This window comes from Lycium ferocissimum, chromosome 6, assembly GCF_029784015.1.
Source record: "Lycium ferocissimum isolate CSIRO_LF1 chromosome 6, AGI_CSIRO_Lferr_CH_V1, whole genome shotgun sequence".
Lineage (NCBI taxonomy): Eukaryota > Viridiplantae > Streptophyta > Magnoliopsida > Solanales > Solanaceae > Lycium > Lycium ferocissimum.
Genome location: NC_081347.1, coordinates 6,328,750 through 6,345,743, shown reverse-complemented (window position 1 = coordinate 6,345,743; position 16,994 = coordinate 6,328,750). Strand labels below are relative to the sequence as shown.

The 16,994-nt window shown below is 33.7% G+C and overlaps 2 protein-coding genes across 2 annotated transcripts; both read right to left on the bottom strand.

Moving 5' to 3' along the window:
* Positions 1-264: 264 nt before the first annotated feature.
* Positions 265-3,545, bottom strand: LOC132061051 (F-box/kelch-repeat protein At3g06240-like). The gene is made up of 4 exons (XM_059453929.1): positions 3,497-3,545; positions 3,339-3,394; positions 1,065-1,270; positions 265-853 (listed from the first exon to the last, which is right to left on the bottom strand). Exons 1-4 carry the CDS (start codon positions 3,543-3,545, stop codon positions 265-267), a joined length of 900 nt encoding a protein of 299 aa, XP_059309912.1.
* Positions 3,546-8,654: 5,109 nt separating this feature from the next.
* LOC132060589 (large ribosomal subunit protein uL23-like) lies at positions 8,655-9,102 on the bottom strand. Its single transcript, XM_059453587.1, has one exon. It carries the CDS (start codon positions 9,080-9,082, stop codon positions 8,699-8,701), a length of 384 nt encoding a protein of 127 aa, XP_059309570.1. The 5' UTR covers positions 9,083-9,102; the 3' UTR covers positions 8,655-8,698.
* Between the last annotated feature and the right edge of the window lie 7,892 nt (positions 9,103-16,994).

Sequence of the window (16,994 nt, the reverse complement as noted above, 5' to 3'; positions counted from 1 at the left end):
AGTAATAAACAGTGTAGTACTCGCATCAATTAGTATAAAAGACTAGACAAGCAATACCATGTAAAAGAGAGAGGGGTGGGGGAGATAACCACTTCTTTCTTAGGAAAGAATCGTGTTCTTTTCCTGGCAACATGAAATAAGCAAGCTTTGGTAATATAATCTGAAACCAAAAAGTATGCGGGCTATAGATAAACTAATAAAACAAGAGGTTGTAACATGATAACCGGAAAATGAAAAACTGCATCGATCGTGCATAAGCAAATACTAAGTAAGTAATTTTGGAGAGATCAAGCTCTCTGTAAAAGCGAATCCATTCTGAAAGACACCTCGAGGCCATAATTTAGAGCGTTCTCTTTGTGTCCTAAATACACTATCCCCACGTTGTAAGCACCAGAATAACACTTCACCATCTGCAAACTTATATTTCGGTGTGGCCATAGAAATATAGGGATCTGCTATAGTAAATACTTCATTCCAAGATTCCGTGAGACCATAGTCTTTCATTACCCATAACCTAAAAGTGTCGTTCCCTTGATGATCCATATTAGAATAAGCACAAATCATTCCATCCAATACCGAAATGCCAATATTAATGACATCTCTTATCATGCATATTTGCTCTGGCAATGGTATCTCTCCATACACATCACGCGAAATATTAAATGAAACCATTGAATATTTCAAGGAATTTCCTGAAATACCGACCCAATGAAATGCCCCGTGCACAAATGCCAAAGAATGCATACCAGACACCACATTGCGAATGAGACCAGGATCTTCATCGATTACTCTCCAGGAACCACTTTTCAGCGCGAGTATTTCACCAGGTACTTTGTGACCCTTTGTCTCCGGTCTCGTTAATTTTAAGGATCATATAGTCACCACTAATTGAGTCATAACTCAATCCCAAACAAGAAAATCCTTCCACTGGAAATTTTGGAGCAGGAACTACAATTGATTCTCCCGTGGAGGGGTTCCATAGCAAAAGTATGCGGCGCTCAACAACATTATCATAAACCCTAATAATAAACAAGCCATCGCAGTGACAACCGATTGTGCAATACCGTGGTTCAGAAACTAATGGGAAATCCAGTTTCTGTACATCCTCAACCAGTTGAACCGACGATAAAGGACAACAATACATGGAAAATATACCTTCCTCAAGGAGCAGATGGCAAATGAGAAATTTTTGGGAATTTTGGTCATTCTTGGAACGATTGAGATGCTTCATCCTAAAGTACGGCTCCTTTTGATCAATGTTTTCCAAAACCTTGAAACACATTTGAACCGAAGAAGAGACCGCACAGGTAATCTCGTGAGGATATCCATAAGTATTTCCTCTTTAAAGTGAACTTTCATGGCCTAGATAGGACAAGAAAATGCTATGAGATACTTCTTTTTTAAAGTATTCAAATGTTATACAATTTCAACCATGAGTTCAGAAAAGATAAACCTGGAAATTTCTTGATTACCTCTATCTACTATTAACAAACAAATATTACAATTTAGAAAATTTCAAGTGGAGAAAAAAATCCTAGGCACTTGGCAGTGGCAACAAGAGAGAGCAGCAGATGAGCCTCACATTGTTTTGTAGAGTGACTTTGACATTCTTATCATTGAAACCATTGATGCTTGGTAACGATGCACCCCAATTGAGCTAAAATTTTCCACTAGAGGAGTGTTTGGCATGAAGGAAATCTTTTTCCTAGATTTTTTTTTTTAATTAAAAAAAGTGGTTTTCTTACTTATTTTTTAGTGTTTGATAAGTAAACAAAGAAAAATTATCCCAAGAGCAATTTTATGTAATCTATCAAAACACTATGGAAGTGGATGGGTGGCAAGTGGGGGGTTTGGGGGTGGGATGGTCAAGAGGTAGGGGTTGGGGCATTGGGTGGGTGGGGAGGAGACGATAAATTTGGAATGTCACCTATAAAACATGTTTTCCCTACTTTTATTAGGTAAGTTATTTCACTCATTAACATGAGAAATTTGGAAAACATTTTGGGTGTGTTTCGTATTATGGAAAATGATTTCCCACGAAAAATATTTTCCATGAAACTAATTGAGTTTTTTATTTATTTTCTTGTGTTTGGTACGCAAGTTGAAAATGTTATTTTAAGAGCATTTCCCTCAAATTTTTAAGGAAAACATTTTTTTTTTGCTATTTTGAAGAAAACATTTTCCATAGGAGAACATTTTTGAAAATATATAGAAAAACATTTTTTAGGAAACATTTTCCATCATACCAAACATACCCTTTCTGAAAAATGTTTTCCTCCATACCAAACACACCCTAGGTCTAAAACATTTTTAAAAATTTAAGTAAGGGATAAGGCACCATTACCCCCCTGAACTATACCCGAATTTGCTACGACACACCTTACCTTTCACTTTTAACTTATTTAAAACGGAATAATTTACCCCCAAATTTGTAACAAAAGTGTGTTTCACTCTCTTTGAGAGAGCAGAAACATAAAAAAGGGGAAAACTTATTTTTTTTTTTTTTCTTAAAAATGCATCTTCTTAAAAATTTGAAAATAAATCTAGTCTTCCACATTTAGTTTTTAAAAACGGGTTTTCCACATGTTAAGAAAATAATTAATTTTTTCAAAATTTTATAAAAATTCATTTTTTTTCACATTTTGGCAAGAAAAAACACTTTTCCGGATTTTATTTGAAAATAAAAGTGTCCTAAGAAAATGAAATCATGAAAATCAAGATTTTTTAAGACATTTTAAAAAAATAATCAAGTTTTCCATATTTTTAACAAATCCATTTTTCCATATTTAAAAAAAAATCATTTTAGCTTTTTTTTTTTCTTTTTCAAAAACGGGTTTTAAAAAAAAAAAACAAATTTTCAAATTTTTTTTTTAAAAGGGTTTTAAAAATCCTTTTTTTAAAAGAAAATTCGAGTTTTTAATCCATGTTTTTTTTTTTTTTTAAAATGGGTTTAAAAAAAAATCAAATTTTCAAATTAAAAAAAAAAAGACGGGTTTTAAAACTCTTTTTTTTAATGAAAATTCAGTTTTTTATTTTTATTTTAAAAAAATTGACACGTAAGTGAAAAAATTAAAAAAAGAAGAAAAAAAATAAATACACATGTGGCAAGGAGAGTGTATGTCACAGTGGGCAGCGTTTAGGGGTAATTATTCCGTTTTAAATAAGTTTAAACATTGAAAGAAGGTTTAGAAAATTCGGGTAAACGGTGCCTTATCCCTTTAAGTAACTTAAATTGGGAAAGACACCTATTTAACCATAGCAAAAAACACACATAGAATCAAAGTCTAACGGACAACAACCCCCGATAAATAAACTGAATTAGTACACCCTAAACTCACCTGATCAACAACGTCCATAAGCTTTGCTTCCTTTGATGGCTCCGTAACTCCTTTTCCTGAATTGAAAATTGTATGAAATCAGCTCAAATACAACCGTAATTAAAAAATTCACACATACACACACAAAAAAAAAAAAAAAAAGAAGAAGAAGAAGATACCTTTGTGAATATGTTTGGAAGGTACTGATTTCTTCTTCTTTTGTGTCATCTTTGGAGCTTCAATTTGAGTGGTGGAGTTTCTCCGCTTCTGCTTTGCTACGATTTGAATGTTGGAGTTCGTTTGGGAAAAAACAAATATATACACTAAAAATAAAAGGATTGTTCATAATCTACCATAATTAATAATTTCACACTAGTATCCAACAAAAAGTTAACCGTCACAAAAAGAACCATATAGCAAAGTTTGAATAAACGCCAAAAAATTAATCTAATAGTCGGGGTTCTTATAACCCCCACAAATAAGCCGCCACAATTTAGCTTATAGTGACTCCACGATAGATTACAAAATGAGCCTATAGCGATGCAAGAAATGTAAAAAATAATATTGAAATAACGAACACTAAAGTAAAAAGGAGAAGAAAACATATTCATATTATTGATGAACCGTATTTGTAGTATTGAGAAAACTAAAAATGGAGATATTAAGAAGAACACTGAATTAATGAATATGCTGCACTAATCTACAATAAAAGAGGATGTGTTTTGGTGGGCAGAGTTAGGAGGTTGTATGAAGTTGGTTCAAACATGTATGAAGTTGGTTCAAACACTGTCGTTGTTAAAAAACACAACACACACACACATACAATAGAAAAAAATGGATACCTTAGGTAATTTGATTTGGGAGGTATTCCTCTTTCTATTGGCGATTTGCATTTTGTATCAACTTTGGAGCTTCTTTATATAGCTGAGGAGATGGGCTAGTTCTATTTATTTTGAGGAGAAAACATAAATGCACTACCAATAAGAGAAATTTTCATAATCTACCTTAGTTAATGATTTTACATTTAGTATCCAACAATAAATCATTTTCCTTAAAATATGGTCTTCGGTATTAAATAGTTCCTTATTTAATAAAGTTTCTTGATCACATAAGAAATTCATTTATCTACTTAGAGATATATTTGGAAAAAAAACAATTAATACCTTCTTGATTATGTAAATGAATATTAATTATGTTTTTCCCTATTTTGTCCATTAATAAATAATTGAAAAATGTACTTTTTGTTACTCCTATTTTGCAAATTAAAGCGATTAGGGTGCAAGTCATTAAAAAGCATGCTATATTAAGTGAAATAGCATATATTTTTAATTAAAATCTACTAATTTAACAGGTTTTAAATTCTACTAGAATACATTTTAAAATTAAACACACATAATTAATTTAATAAGTGGAAAAATTCATGCTATATTTGATGAAAATCCTTTATATGATTATGTATATAATTTTGACTGCTTTTATGTTCGGAAAGGCATAATTGTTGTGGATATTTCATGTTAGTATAACGACAATGAAATCCGAGCTTAACTAGTATCTTCTGACAGTGCAAACTTTTCTACACGTTCATGTTGCAATGACTGGCAATAGCCGATTATCCATCCTAAAATTTCATTTTTTTTTTCTTTTTTGCCTTTTTGTTTTTAAAACACTCGTCTTGTCTTCCCTAATAATCTCTCTCTGCCAATTCTAACTCCTCTTACTATACATTCATTAGATCCAAATTGCAGGATCTCTCGCTTATTTACCCAAGTGGAGAATTATTATATTTGGTTTCTGGGAGAAATTATTTTAGATATTCATAATCGTTTGAACTCAAAAAGTTTGGATACAATTTTAATGGCTACTAAAAGAAAAATATTGCCAGATTAATAATATAATGCAATTGTAGTGTAACATTTTGTCAAGGCATAATACACAAGCAGGTCCTCAAGCTTGACCTCAGTTGGCAAGTATGACCTCCAAGCTTGACCTCAGTTGGCAAGTATAATCCATGTCCTCTTGTTTTCATCCATCATTATTCGATTTATGTATACTATTTCTTCCTAACACCAATTAAACAACCAGCATCATACACCATTGGAGCAATCACCAACTCTATTATGTGAAAACTCTTCATTTTTCTTTTTCAGATTTAGTAGATGGGGAAGTTTTACGGTGGAATCGTTGATTTTAAGAGTAGAGAACTCTTATGAAGCAGCTAATATAACATGTGCATTGATATTTGATTCTTCATATTCCGAAGACCTTGTTTCGTCTCACTTTTGAAATTAATTATTAGAAGTTTTATGATTAAAAATGCAGAAAAGGCATAAGTACTCCCTAAATTATACCCGAAGTTCTATCAATACACTTTACCTTTACATGGGTACTATCATGGTATTTTGCTTTTAGTAGTGATTAAAATTGTATTTAAACCTTTTGAGTTCAAACGATTATGAATATCTAAAATAATTTCTCCCAGAACCAAATATAATAATTCTCCACTTGGGTAAATCAGCGAGAGATCTTGCGATTTAGATCTAATGAATGTATAATAGGAGTTAGAATTGGCAGAGAGAGAATATTAGGGAAGACATGAAGAGGGTTTAAAAAAATTATAGCTCCAGTTTCGGGGGAATCAACAAAGGCTGAGAGGGCTATGTTTGTTTTGCTATTTCAGATGAGGGTCTTGGTAATGTTGAAGTTCTTCGGTTTTTAGAACAATTGAGGGATGAGTACTCATCCCTCAACCGCGAAGAACTTCAACGTTACCAAGACCCTCGTACTCATCCCTCAATTGTTCTAAAAACCGAAGAACTTCAACGTTACCAAGACCCTCATTTGCAATAGCAAAACAAACATAGCGCTCTCGGCCTTTGTTGATTCCCCTGGAACTGGAGCTATAATTTTTTAAACACTTTTCATGTCTTCACTAATATTCTCTCTCTGCCAATTTTAACTCGTATTATACATTCATTAGATCTAAATCACAGGATCTCTCGCTGATTTACCCGAGTGGAGAATTATTATATTTGGTTCTGGGAGAAATTATTTTAGATATTCGTAATCATTTGAACTCAAAAAGTTTAATTACAATTTTAATCGCTACTAAAAGCAAAATATCGTAATGGGACCCATGTAAAGGTAAAGTGTGTTGTTGGAATTTCGGGTATAGTTCGGGGGTACTTATGCATTTTCGCATTTTTAATCATAAAACTTCTAACAATTAGTTTCAAAAGTGAGACGAAACAAGGTCATCGGAGTATAAAGAATCAAATATCAATGCACATATTATATTAGCTGCTTCATAAAATTTCTCCACTCTAAAAATCAACAATTCCACCATAAAACTTCCCCATATCCTAAATCTGAAAAAGAAAAATGAAGAGTTTTCGTATAATAGAGTTGGTGATTGCTCCAATGGTCTATGGTGCTGATTGTTTAATTGGTGTTAGGAAGAAACAGAATACATAAACCGACTAATGATGGATGAAAACAAGAGGACGTGGAATCCTTCGTATTTTTTGGTAAATAAGGTCTTCATTTGAGTAGAATAACAGTAGAGTCCAACTTTCCTTCCACTAAGTACTATGTTCCATATTTTTAATTGAAATATTAAAAAAAAAAAGGAATAAATACTCGAGAAGTTACCTGTAACAATACTTGACCATGTAAAAAAAATTTACACCGTCGCTGGATATTAATTAGTTTAACTCATTCCATGATGTAGGAATATGTACAAAATGTACATCTTTCAGAGAAACTCATTAGCTTCCAAATATCTTCACAAGTTGTCTGTATCTACCATGAAACTACACTTTTTCCGGTATATCATTTTTTTTTTTTTGACAACAAGCATATCATATTCACCACATTTCTTGCATAATACAAGATTCGCACCTTTGGGATTTGACCGTCCATTTTCTTGAGTCCCTGATTATTCTTGAATTTTACGGGTGTGAGACTATTCTATGTTATTTATGTGAGGGACACATGATTTGTGAAGGGTAAGTGATATTCCTTGGCTTCTCTGATGGAGTAAATGAGCGAGGTGTGAAAAAAACTGTTGGTGCTTTTGAGTTGAGTCCTGAGGTTAGGTGATTACGGACGGCTGCTATATTTGTTTTAAAATTCCTGGTAGGACAAAGTTAGGGAGAGTAGTGCAAAAAGGTCGTCAATTCATAGAGTGCAGTTTGTAGTTTGATGACAAAGTTGGGGTGTTGATGATTGGTTATAAACACGAGTTTTTAGCTATATTTCACCTTTTGTTGACTAAACTTTAATCCTGTTTGAGCCATAATGTAATATTTATACTTATTATGTGTGCTTTCTTGTGTCGGACTTGTTTCTGAACAAACTAGCACTTTTGAATCTTAAATAGAGGTTTTGGCACTTGGATCTCTGAGTAGAAGTCCAACAAATCAATCTAGATCGAGTTCGGGATTCAAGGACCGAGTATACATGTGAAAAAAATGAAGAAAACAGACGACACTGGAAAAATGGCTTGGCACGATGCCCTGCACCCGCCAGTAGGATGCAAAGACTGCCGAGAAATCAAAGATGCCGAAAAAACATGCCTAGCACGGGGTGCATCGTGCCAGGCCAATGTGCAACCAAAATATGCCTAGGGTATTTTAATTTGATCTGGGATCTTTTGTACTTGGTATAAATCGACCAAAATACATTTCAAAGGGATTTTTGACCTATAGAGCATTGGATGAGCATAGAAGAGGATTTGATACCCGAATTCGTTACTTTCCATCACTATTCGATTCAATATGGAAGTAATTTTCTTATAGAGTTTTGACAGGCTTGGTGTTAGATAATTAATTCTGTATTTTAATTCTATCTTTCATGCTTGAATACATTTATGGAGTTGAATTAAGTTGCGGATTTGTTCACTATTTGTTTTAGCGAAAGAGGAATATTGTAGCGAGTATCTCTGCATTATCTTCTTTGATTATCTCGTCTAGTAATCGAAAAAGCTATTTGAATTCAGTGATAGAACAAGAGGAAAAATATTTGAAAGACGTTTTCCCTCAAAGACCAAACCCTAATCATGTTCTTGCATACGTGTTCACTGGGCTGCTATTAGTTTATTCAATAAAGTTTAGATTTAATTGGAAGATGAATCTAAATCTCAGGAATACTCTAATTAACTATCGAATTCGAGAGAATAAACAGGAATTTAGAAGTGGAATATCTTGAACAGAATCATATCATGAGTATCGTCTTACGCCTGTCATGTCTATTACCCTTAATTATTATCTTGATAGTAATCGTGCTCTCGTTATCTTTTTTTTTTTTTTATTGAATAAGATTGGGTACTTCAGTTCAAAAGTTCCAAATTCTCATATCCAAAAATACAAACTATTTTAACCCATTTAGATGATTCCAATTTTGTTTGCAACGTCCAAAGCATCATAGTCGGGTGTCAACCTCACGTAGGCCTCCTTTGTTCCATCAGGCCTGATGTCAATAGTAAAAACAAGTGTATTATTGTCCTCAATCTTCTTCATTGCAGACTCGGTGGTGAGAGGATATTGGAGAACCTGGTATTGATCAAGTCTGTTCCTTCCAGGTGCACTAATCCTAGGATACTTGGGATTTCTATTCTTCTTCAATGGCTTAGGCCGATGAAATGTAACTTTTGTTCGTATCTTTTTTGACGCCTTCTTAAAGGTTGATCCTGATTTCACAGCTTTTCCAAGCTTGACGGCTTGGGCTTTGAGGTCACCTTTTTTGGCAAAATCTTTAGCTGGAGCCATGGGAGATAGTTCTAGACCCTACACTAGAGTGCAAACCTCAGAGATGCTCCTTATTTGCCGCTTAGGCTTTTCGTGCTCTCGTATCAATTGCCCTTTACTCACGTTTTTTAGCTGTTAATCGTTATTTATAAGCATAACAACTTCGAGATTTATTTTCCTAAATAATACTGAGCAAGTTTTGTTGAGTAATTGTTTGTGCCAATCCCTGTAGAGACCATAACCATATTATAATATCTTTGGCTAGCGCGCTGTAAAATAACGTGTAACTTGTGCTCGTCAAATTAATGTCGAGGAGTGCACGGTTCGAAATGATAGAGAGACTGGTTCTAATGCTTTTTTTTTTATTTTTTATGGCAGAATGGATCGACAACCCCTTAAACTTGCTATAAATTTTATTTACGCACTTTAATTACGACATGTAATCGAGCACCTAAACATATGGTAAAGTATTCTTATTACACACTCTGACTCAAATTTGGGTTTTGAAAAGCTTAAGATTATTTTCTTAAGCACCTATAACGTAAAGAAGTTAAACCACATAAAGTATGCAACCTCCTTTAATTATAACATCAACCTCAGTTGGACCATGCATGAAGTTTTACGGCTTATTGAGATTAATGCATATATCAAAGGAGATCACATAGTTTTACGTGGTTAACTTATTAACATAATAAGCCCCTAATAACACGTGCAAAAAAATAATTATTTATACTACTTCAATTAATTTTCTTGCTTTAATTTTTACTTGATATAATTATGGCATGAGATAGTTTAAATGGAAATATAAGGTTACTGGGATTCTGTGTATGTGTGTGTATAAGAGTAAATATAGTATTAGAGGTTTTCCGTTTGTTAATTGACCAATAAATATTTGACAAAGCCGAAAGACTCCTATAAAAGCATCGGACCAAAGTAAACTTAGTAAATCAATAAAACATACTCCAACTAGTTGATATTAGCTGATATTCATTCCCATTGAAACCTTTCTATAAATCTTCTTACTACATGTGAACATGCTACAAACCCTTAAACATACAACTACACCGAAGAGACCATTACTCTTAAATAGAACTCACAACTTAAAAGACCAATCATGAGTTAATTAATTCAAAGTATTAATTATCAATCCAACTGTTCCACAGTTCCACTGATATACAACTAAGTAATATACAATGTATTGCTCGTATCAATTAGTGTAAATTAAAAGACTAGACAAGAAATAACATGTAAAAGAGAAGGAGGTGGGGGGTAACCACTACTTTCTTAGAAAAGAAATTAAATGGCTCATGTTCTTTTCCTGATAACATGAAATAAACAAGCTTTGGTAAATATAATTTGAAACCACAAGGTTTGCGACCGACAAATAAACAAATAAAAATAAGAGGTTGTAACATGCATGAAAACTGGAAATGAAAAAGTGCCTTAATCATACATAAACGAATACTAGGTAAGTAATTTTGGAGAGATCAAGCTCTCTGTAAAAGTAAATCCATCCTGAGTGAGACCTCGAGGCCACAATTTAGAACGTCCTCTTTGTGTCCTAAATACAATCTTCCCATGTTGCAAGCACCAGAATAACACTTCACCATCTGCAAACTTATATTTTGGTGCGGCCATAGAGATATCGGGAGCTGCTATGGTAAATACTTCATTCCAAGATTCCTTGAAACCATATAGTCTTTCATTATCCATAACCTAAAAGTTCGGTTCCCCTGATTATACATATTAGAATAAGCACAACTCATTCCATCAATACCGAAATGCCAATATTATCAATGGTATCTCTTAGCAAGCATATTTGTTGTGGCAATGGTATCTCTTCATACACTTCATGTGAAATATTAAATGAAACCATTGAATATTTCAAGTAATTTCTTGAAATACCGACCCAATGAAATTCCCCACGTACCAATGCCAAAGAATGCATACCATCAAACACATTGCAAAGGAGATAGGATGTTCATCAATTGTTTTCCAGGAACCACTTTTCAATGCGAGAATTTTACCAGGTTCTTTGCGACCGCCTTCGTTCTCATCAATCTTAAGAATCTTATAATCACCACTAGTTGAGTCATAACTCAATCCCAAACAAGAAAATCTCTCCACTGGAAATTTTGGAGTGGGAAGTACAGTTGATTCTCCCGTGGAGGGGTTCCATAGCAAAAGTATTCGGCGCTCAACAATATTATCATAAACCCTAATAATAAACAAGCCATCGCAATGACAATAGACTATGAAATCCCAAGGTTCAGAAACTAAAGGACAATCTAGTTTCCGTACATCCTCAACCAGTTGAACCGACGATAAAGAACAACAATACATGAAGATATACCTTCCTCAGGGAGCAATTGGTAAATGAGAAAATTCTGGGAATTTTGGTCATTCTTGGCACGATTGAGATGCTTCGTCCTAAAGTACGGCTCATCGATCAATGTTTTCCAAAATCTCGAAACACATTTGAACCGAAGTAGAGATCGCACGGGTAACCTCTTCAGGATATCTAAAAGTATATACTCTTTAGAGTGACATTCCATGGCCTAGATAGGATAAGAAAGTGCTATCAGATACTTGTTATTTAAATATTCAAATGTTATACAATTTCAACTAAGAGTTCAGAAAAGATAAACCTGGAAGTTTCTGATTATCTCTATCTACTATTAATAAATAAACAAATAAACAAAATTTAGAAATTTCTAAGTGGAGAAAAATTCCTAGGCACTTGGACGCGTCAACAAGAAAGGGCAACAGATGAGCTAAGTACTTTAAGCATTTGCAACATGTTTGATGCCTCAGTGAAGGCATAAACTGATGTAAAAGGCATAAATTTGTTGCTTCACATTGTTTTCCAGAGTGACTTTGACATTTTTATTATTGAAATCATTGATGCTTGGTAACGATGCACCCCCTTTGAGGTAAAAATTTTCGCTAGGGGCGTGTTCGGTATGAAGGAAAATGTTTTCCTAAAAAATATTTTTCGAAAAAAAAGTGGGTTTCTTATTAATTTTTTGGTATTTGGTAAGTAAGTAAAGAAAAAATTTCCCAAGAGCAATCATATATAAACTAGAAAAACACTATGGAGTGGATGTGTGGCGAGTGGGGATTTGGGGATGGGATGGTCAAGGGGTGGGGATTAAGGGTGTTGGGTTGGGTGGAGACAACGGACTTGGAATGTCATTTATGAAACTTGTTTTCCCTACTTCCGTTACGTAAGTTTTTTTTTTAATTTTTTTTTACACATTTTTAAGAAACTTGTGTCTTACCAAACATGGAAAAATTGAAAAATATTCTGGGTATGTTTGGTATGACGGAAAACGTTTGTCAAGAAAACATTTTCCGAAAAATAAGTGATTTTCCTACTCATTTTCTTGTGTTTGATACACAGATTTGGAAGATGTCATTTTAAAAGCATATGAATATATTCAAAGCAAAAGACTGAGGTTTTGAATTCAAAGTGCAACTTCGATGGTGGGGTGGGGTAGGTTAGGGGTAGGTAGGTGGGGTATGCTATATGGGTGGGTAGGTAGGTAGGTAGGGGGTGGATTGGGAAGGTATTGGTGTGTTTTTATTGATCCGCAAAATGTTTTCCCACAACTTTGTTAAGGAAACACATGTTCTATTTTGAGGAAAAAATTCTTTAGGAAAATATTTCTCAAGATATTTAGTGCAACAAAACAAGGGAAAATGGGAAAACATTTCCGAAAAACACACCCAATTCTGGAATGTGTCCTTTCATACCAAACACACTGTAGGTCTAGAACATTTTTAAAAATTTAAATAAATTAAACAGGGAAAGACACCTCTTTAGCCATAGGAACAAACATACATGGAATCTAAAAGTCCAACCAACAACAATCCCCGATAAATATACTCAATTAGTACACCTTTAACTCACTTGATCAACAACATCCATAAGCTTTCTCTTCTTTGACGGCTCCACAACTATTTCTCCGGCATTTCAAATTGTATGAAATGAGCTCAAATACAGCCGTTGTTAAAAAAATTAACACACAAAACAGAAAGAAAAAGATAACCTTTGCGTCTTTGATTGGAAGGTACTGATTTCTTCTTCTTAAGTGTCATCTTTGGAGCTTTGATTTGAATGCTAGGGTTTTTCTTCTTTTGCACTGCTACGATCTGAATGTTGGAGTGCCTGATTTGGGTAAAAACATTTAAATGGACTACAGATAAAAGGAACTTTCATAATCTACCCTAATTAATGACTTTACACTAGTATCCCAAAAAAAAAAAAAAAAAAAAAAAAATCAACGCCAAAAAATAATCTAATAGCGGGGTTTCTTATAACCCCACAAATAAGCCGCCACAATTTAGCTTATTTCTTGTAGTGACTCCACGATTACAAATGAAGCTTATAGTAATGCGAGAAATGTAAAGAACAATATTGAAATAACGAACACTAAAGTAAAACGGAGAGGAAACCATATTCATATAATTGATGATCCATATTTGTTGCATTGAAAAAACTAGAAGTGGAGATATTAAGTAGACGTTTGGACATGCGATTTCATCTCTAATTTCATCTCATGAGATGAATCTCAAATCATCCAAAAGGGCATGATTTGGGATTTGCAATCATGATTTCAAAAAATGTAAATGTAAAATTTGACCCATACGTTTATATTTTGTAAAAAAAGACCCATAAGTTGGTAGATATATTTACCAATCATGTTTACCAACCATTTGTATTAAATATTAATCCGCAAGTTATTAAAATATATTTACCAATCATGTTTACCATGTGGGAGGGTTATATTAAAGAGTAGTTACATTACTATTCATGTTAAGTTTTCCTTTTTACCGAACTAAAGTTTGATCAATTGATGTTGTATTTTTTAGAAAGGCCTTTTAGTAGCGTATTAATTTTATTATGAACTATGATTTACTCATTTGGTAAGATTGTATAAGAATTGAAATTTTTTTGATGGTTTTCACAACTTGTGAGGTTTTTATGTTTATAAAAAAACTGCAACTTAAGCAGTCTAAATTGCATGTCCAAACATGATTCCATCTCATGAGATGAAATCATATCCAAACGGCTCCTAAGAAGAAGACCGAATTAATAAATAAGTTGCATTAATCTACAATAAAATGAGGAAATGTTTTCGTGTAGTCTTGGTGGACAGAGTTATGAGGTTGTATGAAGTTGGCTCAAACACTGCCTTTTTTTTAAGGAAAAAAAAAATACAACAGATAAAACAGATAGCTTAAGGAATTTGATTTAAAGGGTGTTGCTTTCTTCTTCTATTGGCGATTTGCATTTAAAGAAGTTGCACGGTTTTTATATTGCTGAGGAGTGCCCGGTTAGGAATGAGAGGTGAGCTGGTTCTATATTTGGGGAAAAAAACATAAATACACTACCGAAGAGAATTCTCATGATCAACCCTAACTAATGATTTTACATTTAGTATCTAACAAAAAATCATTTACCTGAAGATCTGGTCTTCGGTATTAAATACTCCCTTATTTAATAAAGTTTCTTAATTATATAAAAATTTATTTATCTAAATAGAGGTAAATTTGGAAGAAAATAATTAATACTTTCTTGATTATGTAAATAGATATTAATTGTGTTTTCAATTATTTGTCCCTTAATAAATAATTGAAAAAACGTACTTTTTGTTACTCCTATTTTGCTAGTAATTAAAGAGATTAAGGTACAAATCATTAAAAAGCATAAAATAAAATATAAATCTAAAAGCATGCATACCTTAGGGGTGCAAATTACAAGTTACTCCTTTTATTTTTGCGAAAAGGTGAAAAGAAAACCATGTTTTTTGGATTGAGTCAAAATTTTATGTGGACCACTAAATAAATGTAACGTGTTTAATTAAAATTTATTAATTAAATGTGTCATATAATTGGGTTGTTAATAGAGGGACAATTTTAAGCCTGAAAATGAAGTTAAGGGCAAATTTGATCCAATAGGCAATAGGTGGAATGAGGGCAGTTCTTAGTCATTTCTAATACATTAAGGGTATTTTTTCGTCATTTCTAATACTTTAAGGGTATTTTTTTCGTCATTTCTAATACATTAAGGACATTTTTTATCCAATAGATCGAAGGAGGGGGTAAGTTAGGCCCAATAGGCGGAAGGAGAGCATTTTTAAGCCATTTCTAATATGTTAAGAGTATTTTTTATGTTTATAACTTGAATGACCATCCAAGTAATTAATTTTTTTTTTTTTTAAAAAGAAGAAATTATCGTTGTATGGTGACATAACCTTAATATCAATAAATCAGACATTATAAAATTGAGGGGAGCATCAGGTCAACCCTCTGTTCCACTTTGCAGCTAATGACTACTCGCAAAACAAAGCACATGCAAAAACTATACAATGTTTTGCACAAATATACAAGTCCAGCGTAAAAGGCAAAAAATAGCTTAGCATCTCAACTGGACCATCTCTATACAAAATAATTCTTCCTTTGTTTGTATCGAAGGGACTCCATTTGTATGAGATCAAATTTGTAAGGTCTGATGCTCTCAATGGAAGATGAATGTGTGCAAAGATATTCAAATCCTCGTTTGTAATACCATTTTGCTGAGGCATATGGGACTTGGTTGGCTTCCTTATAGCAATGTCGGACCTCGCAAGTAATAGTATTTTTTTTAAGCCATCACCATGGTTGTGATCCCATTGGTGTGAGGGATTAGGCTTTGACCCCTACCATGTCCATTAATTGCAAAAAGTTACATATGTTCGAGGGGGACATGGACCAAACCTCTAACCATAGGAGTATTTACTCTAACAAAAGAATGAAGGATTAGCCTATACAGTATCCTTCACTATACACTAATATACATTAACTTACAAAGAAGTTTGCACTTCTCGAACCTTCTTCTCATAGTAGGAAAGCCCACTTATCTAGTTGAATTAGACCTTTCACCTCTTGAGGAAGATGTTGTAAAGAAGAACAAAAGGTTTCATTTCCACTATTTGAGGCCATTTTAACAAAAAAATCTGCTACCATGTTGGCTTCCCTGAGACAGTGATCAATATTGATTGAGAAGTTTCCAATTTGATTATTGGTATCTTGAATATGCCTCTTCAGATTGAGGTTCTCTGTTGAGTTGTTTTGAAGCATATTAACAATAACCAAGGAATCCATTTCAAGAGTGAAGCTGTCAATCCCTTTTTGCAAACACCATTGTACAGCAAAATTAGTTGCAACTGCTTCTGTCTGCATACTGTTTCTACACTGTACAAGCTTTGAGAATGCCATGACTAAATTGCCATTATGATCTCTTATGATCCCTCTAATACCAGCTTGTCCATGGCTGAAGCTCCCATCCACATTCACCTTATACTTTCCAATATCTGGTTTCTGCCAGGTGACCTGTTGAATGTTCACCTTGGGTTGAAAAGACTTTCAATATATCGACACATCTCAGGCCATTTTCCATTAACTGTCACAGTTGGATAAATACACTTCAGAGCAGTTAAACAATTCCATATGTGTCACGCCCCGAAGCATGGCCTGGGCGTAACACGGCACTCGGTGCCTGACTGCATGTGACCGAGCGAACCACATGGCTTGCTGAATCATCATGAGGCATACATGAGTGAAAATATAACGTGAAGTGCATGATGAGCTTTTATAAAACATAGTAAGTCATAATATTAAACATAAGTACTTGATTAAGTCATGAATGCGGGCAATATCATAAATGAGCCAAACCGGCTAACCAACTCTGGAAGTCTAACATGACACTTGTCTTGTCTATGAAACCTCTAACATGAGTCTGAAACACGTAACATACTTGCTGGGACAAGGGCCCCCAGCATACCTTTAGATGCAAAACTAAATAAAGAAAGACAATGCCTAAACCCCGAATGAGATGGGGCTCGCAATAAGGCGGTACGTGCAAATCCTAATGAGCGAGAGGCGTCAT

Excerpts from the sequence above, each read along its gene's own strand:
- LOC132061051 (XM_059453929.1), bottom strand. The coding sequence starts at position 3,545 with ATGACACAAAAGAAGAAGAAATCAGTACCTTCCAAACATATTCACAAA. Across the intron at positions 1,271-3,338 it reads TTATGGACGTTGTTGATCAG|GTTTTGGAAAACATTGATCA; the intron begins GTGAGTTTAGGG and ends ATGTGTTTCAAG. Across the intron at positions 854-1,064 it reads CCATTAGTTTCTGAACCACG|ACCGGAGACAAAGGGTCACA; the intron begins GTATTGCACAAT and ends AAAATTAACGAG.
- LOC132060589 (XM_059453587.1), bottom strand. The coding sequence starts at position 9,082 with ATGGCTCCAGCTAAAGATTTTGCCAAAAAAGGTGACCTCAAAGCCCAA.